This window comes from Schistocerca americana, chromosome 5, assembly GCF_021461395.2.
Source record: "Schistocerca americana isolate TAMUIC-IGC-003095 chromosome 5, iqSchAmer2.1, whole genome shotgun sequence".
NCBI lineage: Eukaryota > Metazoa > Arthropoda > Insecta > Orthoptera > Acrididae > Schistocerca > Schistocerca americana.
The window spans coordinates 340,365,253-340,391,073 of NC_060123.1; the positions used below are offsets into that span (position 1 = coordinate 340,365,253).

Consider the following 25,821-nt stretch of genomic DNA (forward strand, 5'->3'; position numbering starts at 1 on the left):
TCTAAAAGAATAGAGAAAATATCACCATTAATACCTAAAAGATGATTAAAGTTTTTAGGCACCTCTGCCGAATGAATGAGAACAAGCTAACGAAACAAATATTCATGTATTTCTGGAAGAAGAAATCAACAATATGCTATTGTTACACAAGTAATGAAAGAACTAGAAAGAAACAACATCAATGAATTGGAAAAAACAGACAAACTTTTTTAACAATAAAATGCTAAATTTAGAAGGCCTTGAATGCAGAAGAAAGGAAACGACAACATGATGAGAACATTAAGGCATACTGGAAAAATGATAATTTGTGAAAACACAGTACTGTGTGCTGGAATAAAAGCGCTAACCTGGATCATACCAAGCCACTGCATTGTTAAATATGCTACCCGGGCACACCTCAGAGACTGACAAAGTATCAGGTTTGCATTGGTTACTTTCCCCAAAATTCAAACCTGATGTAGGATCCTGGTACTCCACTCAACTGTTACCTCCAGGATGAAAGATATAGTAGGAAGTTCAACTGAACTACAATGTCAGGGCAGTTTGGCACTTTGTACTACGAGGGATGTTCAATAACTAATGCAGACTTTTTCTGAAAGCAGGTTGGGTTCATTCAGGATTCTAATACACATTATCCTCCACTCTTTTGCTACAAAATTTAAACATTATTTCCTTTCAATGCAATGGCCTTATGCCACCTCACAGAGAGCCTGTATGTCCGCATGGCGCTACTCTACTTCTCGAGGTCGGAGCCAATGTCATCCACATACTGCTCCCCGTGGAGTGCATCCTTCATTGGACCAAACGGATGGAAGTTTGAAGGTGCAAGATCCAGGCTGTAGAATGGATGAAGAAGAACAGTCCAATGAAGTTTTGCGAGCTTCTCTCGGGTGCACAGATTTGTGAGGCCTTGCATTGTCATTGCTAAGAAGAATTTTGTTTGCACTTTTGTTGTGAATAACACACTTAAGTCTTTTCTTCAATCTGCTGAGTATAGCACAATACGTACCAGAGTTGATCGTTGCAGCATTAGGGAGGACATCAAACAAAATAACCTGTTCAGAGTCCCAGAAGACAGTCACAGTGACTTTGCCTGCTGAGGGTGCGGCACTTAACTGTTTCTTTGGAGGAAAGGTAGTGTGGCGTCACTCCATGGATTACTGTTTCACTTCCAGTTTGAAGTGATGAATCATTATTTCATTGTTTGTAACAATGTTTGACAAAAAATTGTCACAATCAGCCTCGTAAGGTGCAAGCAATTCTGCACAGATGGTCCTTTGTTGCTCTTTATGGTCTTCTGTTAGGTGGAAGGGAACCCATCGGGCGCACACCTTTGAGTATCCAAACTGGTGAACAAGTGTGTCAAGACCATCAACAGACATCCAGTTGAGTATCCAGGTGTTTCACGGAGATCTGTTCATCACCTCACAGCAGTGTGTGGCTGGCCGGCACACGGAAGACTGGAAAGTTTTGCACAAGCTCATTGTGATGACAGTCACCTCATCCAATGACTCACCATGCTTTTGTTCACTGTCAGTTCTCCATAGACATTCTGCAAGTGTCTACGAATATCTGTGATGCTCTGGTTTTCTGCCAAAAGATACTCAATGACAATTCTTTCATTACAGATGCCATTTTGAAGGCTACGTGTAGTGTTGCCAACAGTCTGAACTTCATGGAACTGTAAGGGCTGAAGTGCAAATATTCTCACAAGAAATTTTTCAACTGAAATTGGCAAAGGAAAAAGTGAGTTGCATTATTTACTGAATCCCCCTCATACTACATGCACACATTTAAACTTGTGTGGACTACATTCCATATAATTTACTCTATAAAGAAATTAATATACTTCCAGGGTAATACTATCCTCATTTCATACATACATAATTACAAAAATTTATTGCAGCACTATAGTAAACTGACCTGTCTCTCCAATGCATGTTTTAACTGCCTGCAGAACATCTGGCTCCAGAAATTCCTTTGGAGGGCAGCTCATACCAAGTGTATGATTCTTACTGTCAACATCAAACAACACTACGTCGAATGTTGTACCTGGAATTAAAAACAAATATTACTCTCTATTTTAACCTGCCCCTTATATGTGTGTGTGTGTGTGTGTGTGTGTGTGTGTGTGTGTGTGTGTGTGTGTGTGTGTCACATGAGTGGAGGGGAGGAGAATAGTTGAGAGAGTGAGAGAGAGAGAGAGAGAGAGAGAGAGAGAGAGAGAGAGAGATATTGGGGGGGGTGTACACTTTGTATCCTTACCCTTCTCTGCAGCCTGTTGAATATACTGAATGCCATCACGAATGTATACACCCAAGCGCTCATCTTGAACCAGCCCAAAATAATTTGTTGCAATTTCCAACATAACAGGGTCTATATCTACAGCTGTTATTCGAATCTGTGAAGATAATCATAATAAATGTTAAAAGCTTCTTAAAATAAGATATATAACAGGACTTAGAAAACAACATTTACCTTTGTAAAACAGTGTTGTATGAAACTGCATAGACCACCACCTCCCAGACCAATTACTGCTACATGACACACTGAATTTTCTGGTGCTGCCAGAGCCACTCCAACAGTCATATAAATGAGGTAGTCACTAGCCAAATATCCAATGTCAACAACTTTCTTCGGCTTTCCTTTCCTCGATTTTACTGAAAATTGTGAGAAACCACCTTCATCCTGAGCAATACTTAACATAAACAACATTGCCCAGTTTGGTTTATCTGAATATTTTTGCTGCATGATGACACATCGCTAATACTTACGTATCTTCAAACGAGCTTCTGATTGTACTGTGCCTTGATTGTTCAGGAAAATAAGTCTTCTAAATAGTTTTCCACCATCACCTTCAGCTTCTTCTACCACAAAGTCACCTGACATTTGACTATGGCCTCGGTAACAGACTTCTCTACGGCCAACATCAGATCCAACTGATAGGAAGGGAATCTATGAAATACAAAAATTAGATTATCTATGGAATCAATTAATGAAAAATAATTACAATTTAATAAGAAATGAGATACTTAACCTGATTACCCTGTCGACATCCTGGCGGCGCTAAGTGCAAGATACTGTCACACAATTCTTCCTGTACTGCATCCAAACCCTTATACGTGTGATCTCTATGTAATGCTACTACTGCCAGCCTGTCAAAGCCAGCAGACTTTAGCAATGCAACTCTGCCTTCTGGGGTTGCAAACAGCCACTCAGTTTCTCTGTAACGAAGGATAACATGAAGTACCTAAAATAGACTGGGGATACTTAACCTTGGAAAACACACTTCATACTCACATCTAACAGTCACTATCAAGACTATATGTACACAAGTATGAAAGCCAAATAAGGTTTAAATTTGCAATGTGATGAACTGGAAAGGAGTATACCTACAAAGAACTTTGTATGAACCCTTTCCTGCCCAATGATACTTGAAAGAACTTTCCTCTTTCAAGAGTCAAAAAACAGCATGGTGTTGACTTCTTGCATTCGCATTCTGTCGGGACATCATTACTCTGATGTATCACTGGAAACATTTTGGCTATGATAGTTCAACATCTCTGCCTAAAGATGGCAGTAAAAGAAGATCTTATTCATTACCTTGCACATGGAGTTTCAGTGAAGCTCATAATCTGCAGCAGTGTCCCCAGAATTGATCATGGCCCCCTGGTTCTGAGTCGAGTGGAAGGACTGAATCAAATATTTCAAAGGTTCTGTGAAAAGCTATGCTGCAACTTCCTGGGCTTGTGCCATAGGGCTGAGAACTGGTAGGGTCCCCCTAAATGGGTCAGGTGTGCACTACACATCAGAGGCAGCTACCCACGCAGGTGACTGTGTAGATGGTGCTCACAAGGGCTTTTTAAGTTAGGCGGCTCTCCACCCAGTCCAGCTCATGACAGTTGTAGGAGACCAGAAGTACAAGTGTAAGATTCAAGATAATGCGCTAAGTGGCGCTACCCCACCACTTTGTACACATTACACCCAAGTTTTAACTGTCCACCACCTTCTGATGGAATGCCCTTTTTTTACCACCTATGTTCCAGCTTGGGTTTGCTGCCTGATTTATCAGGCATTTTAGCAAATGACGCGTGGGCCGTCTACCGCATTTTACATTTTATCCACCGAAGCTACAGGAATTTTTCCACAAGTGATGTCTCACCACCACCAACTACACTGTCACCTTTAAGTTTGGCCAGCCTCCCCTTCCCATACCAATTGACTGGTTTTTGGTTTTGTTGTACTTCAGAGCACAAAAAACAACTGGAGTCATACACACCCAAGTCAAAACTATTGAACACGAAAACAGAATAGTGGTGAGTATTAAAATCCTAGTAATTAGCTGCTGAAGCATGCACAACAACGCACCAGAGCTTGAAGCACTCCTGAAATGCAGTGAAGCTTACATAATACTAGGTACAGAAAGATGGTTGAAACCTGAAATTGACAGCAGTGACATTTTTGGGGAACATCTGTGTATATCGAAAGGATATGCTAATGGGAAATGGTGGTGAATATATTTGTCATGGTGGTGAATGTAGTTGTCACAGTAGACAAGAAACTCAAATTCACAAAGATATAAATTGAAATGGCATGTGAGTTCATCTGGGCAAGACTTAGTAGTAGCAGTGGGCACAAATTGTAAATATGTCGTCCTATTGTCCACCAGACTTATAACCCAATGTAACAGAAAACTCACAAAACTCCATTACCTTGTGTGTAAGTTTTTCAATCATACCCTGCTCATCGGTGAAGAATTTAATCAACCAACCATCAGCTAGTAAAATTACAGTTTTGCTAGTGGTGGTCATGGCAAGACATCCCGAAAACATTATTAAATGCCCTCTATGGAAACTATCTAGAACAGATAGTTCTAAACCCTACTCATTTTTATTTATTTTTTTCATTTACACACGAAGTTCCTTAGGGCCAACTTGAGGAGCAAATCTCCAGGGTCACAGAACATGTCAGTACTTGAAATTCCAACTTAAAAGTAATAACAGACAAAAATAAAATGTTTATGAACCCAAAAAAAGTCAATCCATAAGTCAAAGTAAATGCAATCAACAATACAACAAGAATCAGCTTAATTTTTCAAGGAACTAATCGACAAAATAGAAGGAGTGACCCATGAGGAAATTCTTCAGTTTCTATTTGAAAGCACTTTGATTACTGCTAAGATATTTGAATTTGAGCAGTAGCTTATTGAAAATGGATGCAGCAGTATACTGCACACCTTTCTGCACAAGAGTTAAAGAAGTCCCATCCAAATGCAGGTTTGATTTCTGCCAAGTATTAATTGAGTGAAAGCTGCTTATTCTTGGAAATAAGCTAATATTGTTAACAAGGAATGACAGGCCAATGTCAAAATACCCAGACTCGTGAGCATGGGTCAACAAGAGGTTCATGAACTTAGACCAATTACTGCCTGAACCGCCCGTTTCTGAACAAAATATACTTTTAGAATGGAAGAGTTACCCCAAAATATAATACCATATGACAGAAGTGAATCAAAATTAGCAAAGAAGACCAATTTTTGTGTCGAATGATTGCTCACTTCAGATATAGTTCCAATAGTAAAAATGGCAGCATTAAGTATTTGAACAAGATCCTGAACGTGGGCTTTCCACAACAGTTTACTATCTATCTGAACACCTAGAAATTTGAACTGTTCAGTTTCACTAATCGTATACTCATTCCGTGAAATTAAAATGTCAGGTTTTGTTGAATTGTGTGTTAGAAATTGTAAAAACTGAGTCTTACTGTGATTTAGCACTAGTTTATTTTCTACAAGCCAAGAACTTAGGTCATGGACTGCACTATTTGAAACCGAGCCAATGTTGCAAACAACATCCTTTACTACCAAGCTAGTGTCATCAGCAAACAGAAATATTTTAGAATTACCCATAATATTAGAGGGCATATCATTTATATAAATAAGGAACAGGAGTGGCCCCAACACTGATCCTTGGGTCACCCCCCCCCCCCCCTCCCCACTTGACTGTACCCCACTCAGAACCCACATCACAGCCATTCTCAACATAGTGAATAATGACATTTTGCTGCCTGTTGCTGAAGTAAGAGGTGAATCAACTGTGAGCTACTCCCTGTATTCCATAATGATCCAACTCCTGGAGCAATATTTTGTGATCAACACAATCAAACACCTTAGTTAAATCAAAAAATATGCCTAGCGTTCGAAACCATCCAATAACTCACAGAGAAAAGAGAATATAGCATTTTTCCTTGTTAAATGACTTCTAAAGCTGACCTGTACACTTGATAGCAAATTGCATGATATAAAATGCTCAATTATCCTTACATACACAGCCTTTTCAATAACTCTAGCAAACACTGATGGCAATAGGTCTAAAATTTTCTACATTATCCCTTTTCCCTTTTTATAAAGCGGCTTTACTACTGAGTAATCGTTCAGAAAACTGGCCATGCCTAAAAGAAAAATTACAAATATTGCTGAATACAGAGCTAACATGTGCCGCACAGTGCTTTAACATTCTGCTAGGCACTCCATCATATCCATGAGAGTCCTCAATGTTCAGTCATTTAATTATAGACTCAATCTCCCCCTCGTCTGGATCACAGAGTAGTATTTCACACATCAATCTCAGAAAGGCATTTGCCAAAAAAGTTATATGATTCCCTCTAGAAAATAACGATTATTGAATACTGTACATATATCTGATTTATCAGTAATAGAAATATTTTTACTACAAACTGATTTTATATCGATGACCTTAGGCTGCTAACTCTTCCTTCACAACTGACCAAATGGTTTTAATTTTATCCTGTGAATTACCTATTCCATTTGCATACCAAATACACACTGCCTTCCTAATAACATTTTTAAGCACCTTATAATACTGTTTGTAATGGGCTACTGTAGCCTGATTGTGACTACTTCTAATATTTTGATATAATTCCCACTTTGTTCTACTTTTATTTCCTTATCCCACTAGTCAGCCACCCAGGCTGCCTATTACTATTAGCACCCCGTTTAGATCATCATCATCATCATCATCATCATCATCATCACCACCACCACCACCACCACCACCACCACCACCACCACCACCACCCCGTTTAGAATGTTCTAATGGAAAGCAACCCTCAAAGAGCATGAGAAATGAGTTAAGGAAAGCATTATATCTATCATCTATGTTATCAGCACTATAAACATCCTGCCACTCTTTTTCCTTGACAAGGTTTAAAAAACTCTATTGCTGTTGGATTAACTTTTCTACGAAGTTTGTAATTACATGTGACGTTTGAGTACAAAAACCTTTTTGTGTTAAAATTTGTGCATCCTTGTCTGAAAGGCCATTCGCCCTTTTACTAACAGAATGGCCATCTAGTGATGAAGAATGAATAAAAATACTGTCTATGGCTGTGCTACTTTTCTGCTGCACCCTAGTTGTAAAAAACACAGTCTGCATCAGATCATATGAATTTAGGAGATCTACCAACATCCTTTTCCTTGCACCATTATAAACAAAATTTATATTCAAGTCACCATATATAACTAATTTCTGGTACTTCCTACAAAGCGAAACAAGAACCCTCTCTAGCTTGAGCAGATTTGCTCTGAAGTCAGAGTTAGGGGACCTATAAACAACAACAATTAGATGTTTAGTTTCATTAAATTCAACTGCCCCTGCACAACATTCAAATACCTGTTCAGCACAGTGCCATGATGTGTTTATGGACTCAAATAGAATACTGTTTTTATGTACATAGCCACTTCCTCACCCCACAAGGAACTCCTTGAAAAACAGCCAGCTAATCTGTATCCTGGTAAAGGAAGCCTCTGACTTGTCAAATTATTTAAGTGGTGCTCCAACACACCAGTAATTTCAGAGCCAACATCTATAAGCAGCTCACTAACTTTATCTTTAATACTTCTTATATTTTGATGAAATATGGTAATTCCTTCTCTACTTGGAAACATGACATCCTCTGAAAATGGGCCCGTAGTTAGAGGGGCTTCCTTTAAGCAAGTATACCTATCAGCTGACTTCAATCTAAAAAAGATGCAGCTCTAACACCAACTACTCCCACCACCACCCACTACACTATCACCTGTAAGCTTTACCAGCCTCCCCTTCCCATACCTATTGATTGGTTTTTGGTTTTGTTGTGCTTTAGGGCGCAAAAGACAACTGGGGTCATACGCGCCCAAGTCAAAACTACAGAACATGAAAACAGAGGGGAGTTAAAAAATGACAATATGTCGGTCCCAATTAACATAATAGAAGAGAGCCCGCGTGTCATTTGCTAAAATGGCTGATAAATCAGGCACCAAACCCAAGCTGGAATGTAAGTGGTTAAAAAAGGGCATTCCATCAGAAAGTGGCAGACAGTTAAAACTTGGGTGCAATGTGCACAAAGTGGTGGGGTAGCACCACTTAGCAAATGACGATGGCTAAAAAGGCAATGCCCAATACACAGCCGAGTTAAAATAATCTCCTCCTGGTAGGAGGGCTGAGAGGAGATCGTCCAAGCTGCTGGGAGAGGCTTAATAAGCCGGAGCTTATTCCTGTGAAGGGAGGACCATTAGCGATGCCAAAGGGACACCACCTCCTGACAGATGGCAACACAGAGATCATCTGAGGCAATATAGGTACTCGCAGACTGAGGTATGTGGACTGCAGCCTTGGCAGCAGCGTGAGCAGCCTTGTTACCTGGCAGACCGACATGGCCAGGAACCCACAGAAACATAACACTGGCTCCACAAAGAGTGAGCAAGTGACAGTTTTCTTGGACTCGCTGCACTAGGGGATGGGCAGTGTACAGCGCATGTACTTTGAAGGGTACTGAGGGAGTCTGAGCACAGGACACAATTGAAAAGGCTGTGGCGCCTGAGGAAGTGCGGGGAATGGAATGTTCTGCAGCAGTAAGAATAACGTTTGTGAGATATTCTACCTGGTCATCACAACTGGGGAAATCTTGTTCTTCAAAGTTCACCAGGAAGGAGTAAAGCTGCCAGTCAGCCTTAGGAAGCTGCCATTTAGGCGTGCACGCAGATGGGGTAGGGGTCGGCAAACGCATAGCACACAGGAAATGGTCGCTCGAGTAGGTGTCAGAAAGAATGGACCACTCAAGACTAGGGGCAAGGTGGGCAGTGCACAAGGAGAGGTCCAAATAGGAATAGGTGTGCAAGGAGTCTGAGAGGAAGGTGGGTGCTCCAGTGTTAAGCCAGAAGAAGTTAAGTTGATTAAGGAGGCCAGCCAAGAGAGCACCTTTCTGACATGTCCTGGGAGAACCCCAAAGTGGATGATGCACGACAAGTTTGTGTGGCTATCTTCCACAACAAGCATATCAATACTTGTTTTGCAAATAAAACTGTCTTTTCCTGCTGCTAGGGATGCACATTAAAGTCACAGAGTAGCAGAAATGGGGGAGGTAGCTGCCCAATAAATTGAAGGAAGTCTGCCCTGGTGACAGCAAATGATGGAGGGACATATATGGTACATAGGGAAAAAGTCAGGTGGGGAACGAAAAGGCAAACTGTAACAGCTTGAAGATGGGTAGTCAGGGAAGATGGTTTGACTGAATGTCATCCTGTATGAACAGCTTGACACTTCCATGGGTCAAGCCAAATTAAGTGGTCCAATAAAAATTAAGTTGGTTGCTTGACCATTTTTAAATATTTTAATTTTTTTTTATATGTGATTACCCTACAATTAAGAAGTTCAAATCAGTTTTTTTAAAAAAATTACCTTTCACCTTGAAAAATGGCGGCCATTTTCGTTTGTAAGCACGCGACAATGTTTCAGTTCAGAGACATTAGCAAAAAATATGAATATCACTGCACTGGGTTAAGTTACTGTGGTATCAACATTCGATACCACACTTGTTAGGGGTTGCAGATATCGACCGTGGTACGTAATAGATATCGCTGGACCTGTGAGTCGCAGCTGGCACTGCTCAGTGGCTTGCGACAAGTATCTAATGAGCTCTCGTCCACTCTTGCTCAGGACGTCAACTTGGAACATAGCATAGCCTTCAGCTGATAGGAAGCAACCTCTAACAAGGTGCTTAGTGAATTATGGCATATGTACTGCCTCTCTAGATATCTGTTTGTAATTTATGTATGCAGCATATGAAGAAGCCTGCAACACAAGTTAAGTACAATATTTATTATTTTTTACCAATGACTACTAACTATTTCAGTTGTTGCAGATACAGACTATGCTGCCAGCTCCCTACAGACTTCACTGTCAAACCTGCAATATGTGTTTCTATTTAGCATTGGCCACCTATCATAACAACTGACGAGAATCTTAACAGTTACAACATTGCAATTGACATTATTGTCTATTACACAAAATACCCTAAATGCAAAAATAACCAGTCAAAATGACCTCCAAAGTTTGGTATCCAAATTTTCAAAAATCCACTTTTTAGGCCCAAAAATAATAAACAAGGAGTGATTTATGAGAGTATTTTCTTCCTATGGTTAGATATCATACACTACTAGCCTCATGTACAGCGAGAACACTTACAAATGTTTCCTTAATTTTTTATAAATTTTTGAAATTTGAAAATTTTCATTTTTTGTAATGCTTGGGGTTAGTTATCTCAGGTGGGACTGAATATAAAAATGATTTTTGCAAGTTTGTACACCTATATGATAGCAATGTACGGTAAAAATTTCAACGTTGATATCTGACTGAACAAAGATATGAATTTTTGAAAATGAAATAATTCACATTACTCTGCAACTGATCTTATGGTTGTTGCCTATTCATGTGTGATATTGGTAGGATATAATCAATTATTGAAGTAAGGTACTGAATTATATACAAAAAGTGGAACCATCACTGAAAGTAACATTTATATTATTTTGACATACTTAAAATAAATATTTTCAATTAACAGTCTTCAAGATGCAACTGTTCCTAAACCTGGTGGTGAATGTTACAAACACTTATTTCTTCAGACAGCTTCCGTGATATAGAATAAGACCTCCCAGTTGCTGTGGTTCAAGCACTGAAAGTTTCCTTAAAACATTTTTCATTGGTATCCAAATTTTGTCACTATTAGATTTCTGAATTATGTTCTTGGGCCAGCAGGGTGGTAAAAATGTGCAAAAATAACATTGTTTTCCAAACGCATTCTTTCAACCTCTGCTGTACATCATACACACATGCCACTATGTCATTCAAAGTTAAAGACAGATGTAATTTTACTGACTCAATGATCCTCATAAATTTCTGTTTCTGATGTTACATAACATAGAACTAAGTTTTCTGCAATGTCGAGGAATTTGTGGAAATGACTTGTTCCTTTTATTGCTATACAGTTCTCAAATCTGGTTTGAAGTGTTGTTTTCATATGCAGAACCACTACCTTCTTGATCAGAAAATAGGAAATGCCTTTAATATTGTCTCTGCAAAAGCTATACATGTCCTGTACTGTGAGAATTTGGTCTGTGGTTGGTCTTTGTAAGCTGGCTTTACTTACTTCACGTTTTGTTGTACCATCACAAGCATTTTTATCATTGCAAGATGCAAAAAAGTGCCATTCAGCCTCCAACTCAAAGTCTACTCTGTGGTTGCACAGATTGGAAAAATTCTTTTTGTTCTTATACAGACTATCACTTCCATCTGAAAAGTATATCAGCTTCTCAACCTTGGGAAAATTTTCTTTTATGTAATTTTTTACATACTTTTGAAACATGTACAACCAAAGTGTTGTACTCCAAGTAGTCGCTTAGAATGCAAATTGAAGAACTGCAAACTTCATCTTACTCATTTTTAAAGTAGAGAATAGATGGATGCACAGTTGCCTGGTCACTGACCCAGTGGTACCCGTGTATTGCATCCTGAATCACAAATGTAAAATTTTCTGCATAATCAGCTAGCACTCTGCATTCAGTTTCATGAAGTTGAGCTTTTTTGTCCTCCAAAAACTCACTTTGGATTTTATAAACATAGTGGTGCCTTGAGTTTTTGTACTTTATCAATTAAAGATTCCAAGTACTCTTCCTGAGATTTAACCACTGTTATCATTTCTGCACTGTGAATTGTGATCCACTGTTTGAAGGTAATACTGTCAGGCATTTCCTCTCATATTCGTGAAACAATTCAATAACGGTTTCCTTGCCAGGGCATTTATTACACAAACTCATCATGCACTCATAACTTATTTTTGGGCCTAAAAACTGGATATTTGAAAATTTGGATGCCAAACTCTGGAGGTCATTTTGACTGGTTATTTTTGAATTTAGGGTATTTTGTGTAATAGACAATCTTGTACAGGACACTTTTCTAAAAACAGGACACTTTTCTAAAAACAATCATGTCAATTGCAATGTTGTAACTTAACACAGTGCAGAGACATTCAAATGCTCGCTAATGTCTCCAGACTGAAAAATTGTCTCGCACCTACAAATAAAAATGGCCGCCATCCAGTAAAGGTGCAAGATAAATTATTTTAAAAATCTGTTTTGAACTTTTCAAATATAGGGCAATCTCACATAAAAAAAATTAAAATATTTAAAAATGGTCAAGCAACCATCACTGAACCACTCCATATGGGTTGGCCCTCATGAGATGGAATGCAGACCGCACAGGGAGATCAAAACGAGTCAGAAGAACTGTGGAAGCTCAAAGCGGTTGTGAGGGCATAATTTCATTTCCTGAAGGCAGAGTACAAGGGGTCTGTGGAGTCCAATGCTGAAAAACAGTTGTTGGTGCACACCAGTGACATGGAGGCTGGCTGGGTGAGGTATCATGTGGTGCCACCATCGAAGAGCATCTTCAAGGTGGTGAAGGAGAAGACCATTTGCCTTTAGTGGACTTCTTTGAGCCTTTCCGGTTAGAGGAAGACTCAGGTGTTGTTTGGCTGGAGGGACAGAGGAAGTCTTCATGGGAGTACTCCTGCTGTCCTTTCCGGCCTACCAGTTGGGTAGCTGGTGGTTTCACCCCTTGAGGCAAGAGTTTGATGGCTTGTTGCACAGCTGGACAAGGGGGATGGCAATGCTACCTTGACACTGGGCGATTTCACAACCTCAGAGCCGAATTGGAGGTCACATGTCTGCATGGCCATGTCCTTCATGGAGCCTGGTGTAAATTACACCACAGGAAGAATTCAAAGTTCTTTGGGCCTAGACATGAACAGGGTAACCGTGGAGAAGCGGGGCAGCAAGCAATTTTTATGCTTGAGAATCAGAATTGGTCTCCAAAAGCAAAGTGCCATTCCGTAAACGAGAGCAATATTTCACAGGGCCAGCAATTACATCTACACCTTCCTAAATAATAAACGGATTTACGGAGGCAAATGACTGACAGTCTTCAGTATGTGAGACCATGAGCAACCGTGGTGCAGCAGGAAGGGCCTTTGAATAATTAGCTTCATTGCTTTTATGTTTTGTAGACATTTAGTGGGAAGATGATTGACTCATCGCAAGGAAATCCCCATGATAGCCAGCATCTCCGATGGCGCGCTCCTTCTAACTGGGGGCCCCCTTCCCAAGAGGGTGCACCCACCTTAGGTGATTGTTCACACCTCAGGTCACCCCTCCCTGGGCCTGGCCAGAGGGTACGGGTGAACACTACCTGTTGACCCAGGGCTAGGAATTCTATGTTACCCAGTCCCCTGTTACGCGTCAGTCGCGTGGGCTGGCCTTCAGGAGTGCACACGGAGGAGGAGGAAGAAGAAGAAGAAGAAGAAGAAGAAGAAGAAGAAAGAGGATCCTCAAACACTGAAGTGGAGGAATGAGAGGATAAAGGAAACAAAGAAAAGAAAAGGGAGAGAAAAACAAAAGTGAGACTGTTCGTACGTCAGCAACAGAATGCAGAACATTTCCAATAATAACCCAGACATGTTCCCCAAGGGAGGGGAAAAAAATAGAAAGAGGATAGACATGAAGCATGGAAGGGAAAGAATTCTGCAAAGTCTAGGGCCCTGTTGGTAGCCAAGCATGAACCCGCCAAAGAGGTGCAGGCCATGCCTAGTGAAACCCGACCTACTGATGGACCTCACTGGCACCACTGAAATGTGACCCATACCCTCTGCCATCACCACCCCCTCCAGCTCCATGTTAACACACCTAACAGCCGCATTAAGATGAGGCCGATCATGACGCTGAAACAGTTGCACGAAATGCACGTTAGTGCCACCAGTTTCAGTAGCTCATGATGAAAACATATTGGCTCTAATGGCAATGAAGAGATCTGACCTCTTTGAGAATGTCCACATTGAAACTTATCAGTGAGCAAGACATGGTTGTGGCAGCAATGATTATCAAGGAAAAAGGACAACTAAAACAAGCAGAAAGATATATAGGGTGTTACAAAAAGGTACGGCCAAATTTTCAGGAAACATTCCTCACACACAAAGAAAGAAAATATGTTATGTGGACATGTGTCCGGAAATGCTTACTTTCCATGTTAGAGCTCATTTTATTACTTCTCTTCAAATCTCATTAATCACGGAATGGAAACACACAGCAACAGAACGTACCAGTGTGACTTCAAACACTTTGTTACAGGAAATGTTCAAAATGTCTTCCGTTAGCGAGGATACATGCATCCACCCTCCGTCGCATGGAATCCCTGATGCGCTGATGCAGCCCTGGAGAATGGCGTATTGTATCACAGCTATCCACAATACGAGCACGAAGAGTCTCTACATTTGGTACCGGGGCCGCATAGACAAGAGCTTTCAAATGCCCCCATAAATGAAAGTGAAGAGGGTTGAGGTCAGGAGAGCATGGAGGCCATGGAATTGGTCCGCCTCTACCAATCCATCGGTCACCGAATCTGTTGTTGAGAAGTGTATAAACACTTCGACTGAAATGTGCAGGAGCTCCATCGTGCATGAACCACATGTTGTGTCGTACTTGTAAAGGCACATGTTCTAGTAGCACAGGTAGAGTATCCTGTATGAAATCATGATAACGTGCTCCATTGAGCGTAGGTGGACGAAACTAAAATGAGCTCTAACATGGGAATTAAGCGTTTCCAGACACATGTCCACATAACATCTTTTCTTTATTTGTGTGTGTGAGGAATGTTTCCTGAAAGTTTGGCCGTACCTTTTTGTAACACCCTGTATATGTTCAGTAAATTAAATAAAAAATCAATAGTGTCATATCAATGAGGAAATTGAAACTTTCAGCACAGAGCCGGAGCATGTGGAGGAACCATGGCTTAAGTTTTAAATAATAGCTGACCATGCACTGGATAGATGTGTGTCCAGTAAAATGGTTTATAATGGAAGCTACCTTTCATGGTATATAGTTACCATAAAGAAACTTTCAAAGCAACAGAGGCAACTGTATAATAGATGTAAAATAAAGTAGAAGGCTATAGATAGAGAGATGCTTAATGAAACATGTTTTATAGTCAAGAGAGCAATGCATGAAACCTTCAATGACTACTATCACAGAGTATTGTCAAATGAACTTTCCTAAAACCCAAAGAAAGTCTGGTCATATGTAAAACCTGATAATGGCAGCAAAGTTAGTGCACTGTCACTCATGAGCGAGACAGCAACAAACTGAGGATAGAAAAGCTAAAGCTGAAAGGATTAACTCCTTTTCCACATAATCCAATCTTCGTATTACTGAAAAGATGAATGAAATGTGCTGGTCGAGTTAGGCCTTCTTAATTACAATCTATGGAAGATGCCTTGAACAAAAAACCTTTTCTGGTAGTTGGAAAAATGCACTGGTCACATCTGTTTACAAGAGGGTAGTAAATGTAATCCACAGAACTACCATCTGATATCCTTGACAGAAATTTATTATAGAATTTTTGAATATTTTCTGAGCTCAAACACAATGAGGAAACTAACAGAATGACCTCCTCCATGCAAAGCAGGGAGTATTTTCAACACGTCAATCATGCAAAACCCAACTTAAGCTTGTCTCACATGACATAGTGAGAGCTTTGGATCAAAGCAGTCAGGTAGATGCAGCATTTCTTTATTTCCAAAAAGCATTTCCCTCGGTATCACATCTACACTTATTGTCGGAAGTACAAATCATATGGGGTATCAAGTGAAATTTAAGACTGAAATGAGGACTTTTTTGCAGGGAGGACACAGCATACTGTCTGGGAAAGAGTCATTGTCAGATGTAAAAGCAACTCTAGGTGTGCCCTATGAAAGGGTGTGTAGACCCTTCATATTCATGTTGCATATTAACGATCTTGTGGACAATATTAATAATAACCTCAGACTTTTTGCAGATGATACCACTATCTATAATGAAATACTGTCTGAAAGAAGCTGCATTAATATTAAGTCAGATCTTGTTAAGACTCCATCATGGTGCAAAGACTGGCAACTTGTTTTAAATGTTCAGAAATGTAAAATTCTGCGTTCCAGAAAACAAAACATAGCTTATGACACAGGATCTATGAGTCACAGGCAATTTTTGGAATTTTTCCCGACAGGATAAAATACGCAATTATGAAACCACTTTATAAGATAGGTGACAAGACAGACTTAAGCAATTATCATCCAATTTCCTGACTCTCATTTTTTAGAAAATATTTGAAAAAGTAATGTACTGAAGAGTAGTCACACAATTAAGAGGAATCAATTTACTCCGCACATCAAAGTTAGAATTCCAAAAAGGTTGCTTGACTGAGAATGCTTTTTATACATTCCTCATCAAATTGTAAAAGCCTTAAGAAATAATATATCTAAAGATTGTATTTTCTGTGATCCCTTCAAGGCCTTCAAATTGTGTATACCATGACACTCTTACAAAAACTCTAGTTTTATGGAACTGATTTCTTTACACCCAGCTGGTCTGAATTATGCTTCACAAACAGAATGCAAAAGGTTGTGGTGAATAATTCAGGCAATGTCGGAAAGGTACAAAATTTTAGTGACTGCATTAAAATCACAAAGGGAGTCCCACAGCGCTCAATTTTGGGTCCGCTCTTACTCCTCATATATATCAACGACCTTCCACTTAACATTCAACAAGCAAAATTTGTACTTTTTGAGATGATACCAATGTTATAATAAATCTCACTAGAGAGAAGGCAACGGAAAAGTTAGTAAATGATATTTTCCAAATTCTTAAGTAGTTCTCTGAAAAAAGACCCTCCCCTAAATTATGGAGAAAACGTGCGCGCTACCCTGATGTGTTCACTAGGCTAAATACGTGGTGACGAACTTTCATTGGTGTGTGTGCCATGGAACGGCAACTGATCTAACACTTACATCTTCACGTACGAAGAGTTAGTTTGTGAACAAACAATCACGAACTAGGCACTAAAGCAAGACGACGGCTTTGGAAGAACTGCAAAAGGCAATAGACAGATGAAAAAAATTAGATGAGCTGTTAGTGCACAACCAGAGGCCGAAGAGCGAGCTACAGGTACCCTCCACATGTCTGGTCTCTGCCCACCCAGAACCAGCTGAGGGAAACTTCCATGCACATGGCATGGCCACACTGACCTTTTACTGTCACAGGAGCAACGGCAAGCAAAGGATGTGTGTTGGTTAGGCTGCTGCCCTTTTGGCTCTGCAACCAAATCATATGGTTCAGCCTGTGACCTCGTCAACTTTGGACACGTAATGAGCCAGCTAAATCAACACTACGCCACTGAAATACGGGTCACAGTCGCCACACCGCTGAAGCAGTCTTCATGTAATCGACTAGAAGAGGAGACAATCCAGTGAATTTCATAGTCACAGGAACAATGGGTGCATCAGTTGCTGCTCCAAGGAGTGTGGCAATAGGAGTCCATCTCAGTTGCTGCACCACTTGTGGAGTCCTGAACTCGCTGTTACCGTCTTGATGCGCAGCCTTCCAGCAGAAGTGCAAGTAAACACTGCTGTGTAAACAGAAATGCAGCTGGATGCCGTCACGGACTTGGCTGATAGGGTGCATGGTGCGCTGAGAACAGCGCCCAATGCTGTAGCCATGGCAGCAAATTTGACTCCGCACCAACACGTGCCTTAGCCACCGACACAAGACGCCAGGATGCCCCATCTAGTCCACGAGTTGGTAGCACGGGTGACAGCACTCAGCATGCAGATCAACCAGTTGGCACCATTAGTGGCAGCAGATCCTGATATCGGCAATTTGGCTCGTGCAACCAATAGCGCAGTACCAGCCGTTTTTCCGGTACACTGACAATGTTAGAGCAGCAGCTGAGCGGGCTTTTCCGGTATCATTCCCGCATTGCAGTGAAGCGACAAAGTGTTTGCCTCCCTCCTCGCACCCAAATGCCAGTTACAACCAAGCCTAGCTGCACTCGGCTGAAGTACAATATACAGGCATCTCTTCACAATGGAATGGGTTCACAGTGTGAAGTACCTTTTCAACAAGGGTTCTGATAGGTCTATTTTCTCCTAATCTAAGCTAAGAAACCACTGGAAGGCTGAGGCACTGCCTGTTACAGCAGGAAACAATTCAACAATAAAAACGTACCAGCACTCCTCACTGAAATTTAGAACTTGGACTGTAATGCACATTTCCATGGACATTTACTGTGGCTGGTGGCAATGAATCAATCCTGGGTTTGGATTTACTCGGCCACTACAATTTATTAGCTGACTTCGCAAATGCCCTGCTGATCGATTCGAGAATAAATCTGAAGATAGCGGGATAGTGACAGCTGGCTGCCTTCTTCTGTGTTAAATGAAGTCTCCCAGACTGTACACAAACATTCTGGAGAAATTTCCAGACCTCATTCATCCACCTGGTGCACAGAGGTATGCCGATGGCCCATGATACTGGACTACACCTGGTCCATCCACCTCACTTGTGCCGAACAATTTACTGTAGCAAAGGCCGAGTTCAAGGCCATGCTGCTATAGGACATTGTTCAACCGTCATTCAGCCCATAGTCCTCGGCCCTGCACTTACTGTCAAAGAAAGATAATTCGTGGCAACCCTGTGGAGACTATTGTACCTTGAATGCATGAATGGTGCCAGACCCACATCCAGTACTGCACCTGCAGTATTTTAGCCACGCTTTGGTGGGATCAGTTTATTTACCAAACTACTGCATGAATGCGTTCGTGCAGATACCCCGTAGCACATGAAGACGTTCAGAAAAACAGCAATTATCATGCACTGCAGGCTTTTCAAAAGCTTATACATGATGCTCGGTCTTCAGAATATCACCCACACCTGGCAGCATTTCCTGGATGACATTCGAAGTCTCCCAAACTCCACGGCCACCACCTAACAACCTTCTTTTGGCACCTGAGAGGCCGGCATTGTCATTAATCCCTCAAAAAGTATACTTGGAGTATACTTGGGTCACGGAAATTGAGTTTCTAGAGCATTTACTCATCCCTCGCGGACCCACGCCAGTACCACACGAGGTACAGAGGATCTTCAACATGCTGTGCCCGCAGATGCACAAACACTTATGGTGCTATCTTGGCAAGTGCCTAACACTTTCACGGCACTGCAACCCCTGACTGTGGTGCTACACAGACCTACCTTGAAGGGAAGGACTCCTGTTAAATGAATGGAGGCAATGCAGAGAAAATTTCTTAAGTCAAACAAAGCCTCGCACAATGCTGAACTGACCGTGGTCATGGACGCTAGCCAGAGAGCCATGATGCAGTGCTTCAACAACGCATCGGTGGCAGTTGACAGCGACTTGGTTTCTTCTTGTGCAAGCTTTCAGAGTCATAATGTGCATGGACAACTTGCAATAGTGAGTTGCTTGGGGTGTTTGAGGCAGTACAATACTTCCACCTGTTGGTACAAGATCGTCCCTTCTTCATTTTCACCGACCACAAGCCACTAACTCGCCCATTTCCAAACAATAATACCAAATGTATGCCATGCCAATTGTGGCAGCTGGAGTGTATGTCACAGTTCTCCACCAACATCTACCATATTTCTGGAATTGACAATACAATCACAGACTGCTCATCCTGCAATTGTGCCATTATCTCTCCTCCTGTGAATTTCAAGAACACTGCCCAAGAACAGGAAAATGACAAACAACTGGACGGCCTCCGCCATGACACCTCCAGCAGCCTACAGCTCAGGCTAGTGCCTGGTTGGCTCTGCCCACAAAATTTGGTGTGAAGTTTCAACAGGCACAAAGAGCCCATTCCTCGGAGAGAAATTCAAGTGTTGTGCTTTTGACCATGTCCATGGAATGTCACACCCCTGCATCAACACCACAGTGTCACTCATAGCTCAATGTTTTGTCTGGCCATGACAATAGGAAGACTTCCATCAATGGGCACACACTTGCAGTGTACACCAGCATGCCAAAGTTGGGAGGCACACCCACACACCTGTTGGTGCCTTTCCCGACATGACACAATGTTTTGCGCACGTCCATGTCAACAGTGAGGCCTGTTCCCTCTGTCCCAAGGCAAGCTTTATCTGCTGACAATAGCAGACCACTTCACGTGCTGGCCCGAGACAATGCCAAGACTGTCGGCACACCAATCGTTGACACATGGGTCGCACGGTATGGCTGCCCCAGTCACATCAGAATGGATCACAGCCGGCAGTTTCCTATGTGCTGTTCAAACAAGTCGCCCAACTGTGTGACGTGCAGTTACACAGAACTGCCATCTGCCACCTAAAATCTAAAGGCACAGTTGAGCAGCTCCATCAAACACTAAAAGCCACCCTAACCTGCCATGATGCACCCTGGGCAAATGCACTCCTGCTGGTACTGCTCAGCCTGTGAGTAACACTGAAATAAGAGATCAGCACTTCACCTGCTTACCTTATGTACGGACAATCTCTCACCATCCCTGATTATTTTATGGAGAAGATACCATTAACGTGCAATGCATCGGCCCCTCCACTGGCAGAATGTCTGCACGCCCACATGGACTACCTCCTATCGCACGGCACCGGCAAAATATTTGTACATGCTGACCTACAGCGCTGCACACACATGCTACATATTGACATAGTACAGCGACCACTTCAGCAGCTTACTCAGGTCCACACTGTGTCATTACCTGCGGTGAGGGAACGTTTGACATTAAGTACTGCGACAAGCTGGTGAAAGTGTTAATCGACAGAGTCAGGCAAGCTTACATCTTGAATGCTCCTGCCACCATTCACTTCTTCGACCCTGTGGAAGATCTGTTAATGGACAATGCTTCCTCCTCCATCATCGATCAAGACAGAGCCTGCATTCGTGGCTGCCAATGACGCACGCACAATGCCAGCTGTCATCATGCTGCCACGTGCGGCCCACCCCACTTTGCTCAGACCGAAGGCCCAGCCATCCAGACTGCACTCACCCCAAGAGCCCACGCCAACCCCACCACAGCCACCAGCAAACTACATCACATGCTCCAGCCACTGCATCTGTTTCAAATGCCCGTGCTGTGTCTTTAACAGTCCTGCAGGCGCCCCTGCTGTACACACCCTGTCTCCAGTGAGCCGAGTCATCAGCATGTCATCTCTAGCTGAACTCTGGAAACAATCTCCCGTGCTTGACTGCTTGCCCATTGCAGCTCCCGGTCTCATATTCATGTCCCTGTGCCTCCGCCACATCAGGCACTGAGGCCAGATTAACTTACATGCCGGGTTTTTGTGTCCTTTCCCATCAGGCTCTGGATATCTCCCTCCATACCACTGGGCTTGCCCATCGTAATTCCAGGAACTGCGTTCGTGTGACGACACCACTCTTACATGAGTATAGACACTTCGCATGATTTCTGTACCTCCTCTGAGTTGAAGTATTGAGTCCGGACTGAATCCTACGCCACGCTCCCGCAACCAAGTAAGTCTGTGAATTCTCAACAGTGAAATTCATAACTGTTTTATTTAGTTACCTTTTATTATCAGTGTTGTCCCCCCCCCCCTCCCTGGGACCAGTGTTCGAGTGGAACTGTTACGTAAACACAGTAATTGCGATCTCTGGTCAATGGCCATTGCAATCCAATTTCATTTTTGTCACTTGTTCATTTACTCATTTGGCAGAATAAATATGTTTCCGGAGAGTGTTGTTATCACTTCTCATTACCACTCTCTCAGCATAGCCCACACCCTGAACAAAATGAGTGGGTGCAACAGTAAAATCAGCTCTCTCTGCATGACTGACAGGCAAGCAGTGATACTTTCACATTCCCTCTTCAGTGTGACACGTGATCAGGAGTCAGTAAGTAGAGTAGAACACTCCAAATTTGTGTACATACTGATGAAAACTAACTGGAAGAAGCACTCCCAGTCTATTTCTCTCCTTTTCCACTACTCCCCCCCCTTCCCCACCTCTCCCGTGCCCACCGCCTAACCTGCAGCACTTCACTGCCTGCCAACCTCACCATACTATCCCTCCCCATCCCCGCCCCACCTTCTCCTTACCCCCGCCCAGTCACTACTCCCATCATGCACTGGTGCTGCTGCTCACAGTGTGGTTTCAGCTGCTTTAGACTACAGTCATGTGTCTGAGGTGTGTGTGTGTGTGTGTGTGTGTGTGTGTGTGTGTGTGTGTGTGTGTGTGTGTGTGTGTGAGAGAGAGAGAGAGAGAGAGAGAGAGAGAGAGAGAGAGAGAGAGAAAATTTTAGACGAAAGCCTTAATGGCCGAAAGCTTAAATTGTAAGAGACTTTTTTTGTGCCTATCTGCAATCCAGCATCTCCGCTATATGGTGAGTAGCAACTTTCCTTCTCATAATATTGTAACTATGCCTTCATAACATATATTTTTGCTAATTAAATTTGTAATAAATAATCCATCACAATTTGAGAAAGAGTGATATACATACGTGTAACACTATTGGGAAAAATGACTTATTACACACTGTTAAAGCTGTCAGTGGCTCAGAGAGGAATTCAATAAGCAGCAATAAAAGGTTTTGATCATTTGTCCATAAACGTAAAATGTCTGACAGGTAGCAAAGTAAGTTTTAAATCTCCTGGACAACTGCTGCTCTTCCATTCACAAATTTCTACTTAAAATTTTGTAGCAAAATAAAAAGACAAAAAACCTTTTAGGTGTAGGTGCATGTGTACGGATAAAATAATGTTTTCATTAATGTTGACAGTCATGTATACATATCCTATAAACTGACTGGTCCCACATCATTTTGATGTCAGAATTGCTGGTGATATATGGAACATGTAGCTAACAGTTGGAACTGACCAACTCGTACAAACACCCAGGTGTAACACTTTGTAGGGATATGAAATGGAATGATCACATGGGCCCAGTCATGGGTGAAGCCGGGTTCAGACTTTGGTTTACTCATACAATATTGGGAAAGTGCCATCAGTGTACAAATGAGATTGCTTACAAATCACTTACGTGACCCTTGAATAGTGTTCGAGTATGTAGGACCATAGGACTAACAGGGGATACTATACATGTACAGAGAGGCACAGCACAGATGGTCACAGGTTTCTTTGACCCCATATGAGAGTGGCCCCGAGTTTCTGAAGAAACTGGCAGACTCTTTAAGATAGTTGAAAATTATCCCAAGAAAGCCTGCTTACAAAGTTTCAAGAATTGGCTTTAAATTATAACTAATAATATACAACAAACCCCTTTGTATCTCTATTATGGGGATAATGAGGACAAGATTTGATTAATTACAGCAAGCTCAGAGGCATTTAAACAATATGTAGCAGCCAAGATCACCACTACCCAGTGTAGTGCAGTGTTGCGAATGCGTGTTGACATGTGATTATTTTCGTGTCACTCTCTACAAGTGCTGTGTTTTGCAATGATGTCTTTGTTATTCTTTGGTGGAACATAGTACCTTCCTTGTTATAAAGAGTTACTTAGCTACAGGTTGAGCCAAGTTAATACTTTCGGGGACAATACTACCTACAGATGGAATTTCTCAAACTGTATTTTCCATTGACAAGCTTTTCCTTTCTGTACATCTGAATTAAGTTAACAAAAATTCTCATACAAGAATATGCTACAGAGATTCAAGACATAATCACTGCTCCTGTTGCAACGGGTGCTTACAAGAAACTTAAGATGGAACTGATCCACAAGGTATGTGTCTCACGAGTAACACATCAGGTAAGTTTTAACACAAGAAGACATAGGCGACAAGACACTGTAGGAATATTTGAGAAATTTATGGAGTAAGGTTGACACCAATATTGTGCCTGATAGTCTTCTGCATACATTGTGGAGTAGTCATCTGCCACCTCAAGTGATTGTTGTTATAAGCATCTCAAACCAACAAGGTATTGGATACAGTGGCTGAATTGGCCTGTAAAATACTCAGCGCAATAACACCCATGCCGTAAATGCAGTGACAGCATCATGCAACAGCTTGTTGATGCCCACTGCTACACGCACTGATTATGTTCTGGTGGCCAAGGTCAATTTGCTGGTTAAGCAGATAAGTGAGCTGTTGATTCACCAACATTGCAGCAAGGACAGAGGCCATTACAGCAAGAAATTGAGAAGCTTCTTGTGAAGTACCTCCTCAGCATCTGGGAGGACTCAACCCTCCATCTGTTGGTGCCAAAATGGTTCAAATAGCTCTGAGCATCATGGGACTTAACATCTGAGGTCATCAGTCCCCTAGATCTTAGAACTACATAAACCTAACTAATCTGAGGACATCTCACACATCCATGCCCAAGGCAGGATTCGAACCTGCGACCATAGCAGCAGCGCGGTTCCGGACTGAAGGGCCTAGAACCGCTCGGCCACAATGGCCAGCTGTTGGTGTCACAAAAGGTTTGGAGACCAGGTGTGTGAATGCACAATGCCTTGTGCTCACCTAAATGCCACTGCCAGTCGGAAGTAGGCCTATCAGCCGACTGCCCGGCTACGACACAGTGAATGTTCATAAGTGAACTCAAGTCCGGACAAAAATATTTAGTGTACTTCTGTGCACACAGTAACACAGCATATGACCACCAACCACCTTCTGCCTGACTGCAGCTAATAATGCTACATACTGACGTGCAGTACACTGCAAATCAAGTTGGATCTCTGTGGCGTGACCTGGTATGGGACATTACAATTGCGGACATGTCAGTACCCATAATAGGGGTGAGATTCTTAGCCTATTACTAACTGTTGTGAATGCTCGGCTAGTTGATGACCTCACTGGCTTAATAACCTTGGGTTTCTGCTGAAATGTAGCAATGCAAATGGCCAAGCTCAAGCTTGTACATGCCACATGGACTTACTGCAGAAATTCCACCTTTCAGTAGTATTATCCCTGAAGCATTGTAGTGCTGCAAGAATTTCTGTGTAAATTCTAGACCCATCGGCCTTCCACTGTCTCGAACACCCAATATTTTAGTTGTCAGTGGGAGAAAGGAACCCTATTTACTGCACATCACCTGTCTGTGTGTGCAGATTTGAAGTTTATCATGGGACGATTGTAGACGCAGCAATCAAATGGCACCAACGTGTGTTTGCCGGTCGCACCATGGAAGCCATAGTGAAAGAACAAAGAGTGTTTATGTATTCTGTGGCGACACAAGGAGACTTACTTGACTGTGTTTGATTATGTGGAGAATGAGATTTATAAAAGTTTGATGTTTAACTATACGTCGTTAAGTGAAGCAAAAGAAACTATGTACGTCTGCTTATTTTTATAAGCACAAAGAGTCTTGAGAAATTTCTGTTCCTAGCAAACATACTTCAGAGATGAAGAGAAAAGGAGGCTGCAGCAGCAAGCTAACCAGCAAGGAAAGTCGACTGACCATCTCAAGTAAGTCGTATCGTTAAGGAAGTGGGACTTTACACACATACCTCACCACTTTAAGTTGTCCAAAGCGTTAGAGCATTAACTTACTTCGCCTGTAGTGAAGTAAGGTACTCTGTGGAAAAGAGTGACAAATTAGTAGCATAGTTGTGGATGAAGAAAAAGAAGACTCCCATCCCCTCTCCCATAAAGAACTGCCAGAGC

The 25,821-nt window shown here is 41.9% G+C and overlaps 1 protein-coding gene across 1 annotated transcript in view; it reads right to left on the reverse strand.

Moving 5' to 3' along the window:
- LOC124615857 (eEF1A lysine and N-terminal methyltransferase homolog) overlaps nucleotides 1-25,821 on the reverse strand; it is an 82,909-nt gene that overhangs the window by 23,700 nt on the left and 33,388 nt on the right. Inside the window, exons 6-10 of the mRNA XM_047144016.1 lie at nucleotides 3,038-3,224; nucleotides 2,775-2,955; nucleotides 2,479-2,660; nucleotides 2,266-2,401; nucleotides 1,924-2,052 (exon numbers count right to left, since the gene is read on the reverse strand). Coding sequence (XP_046999972.1) covers nucleotides 1,924-2,052; nucleotides 2,266-2,401; nucleotides 2,479-2,660; nucleotides 2,775-2,955; nucleotides 3,038-3,224 — 815 coding nt within the window. The remainder of the gene's footprint in view (nucleotides 1-1,923; nucleotides 2,053-2,265; nucleotides 2,402-2,478; nucleotides 2,661-2,774; nucleotides 2,956-3,037; nucleotides 3,225-25,821) is intronic.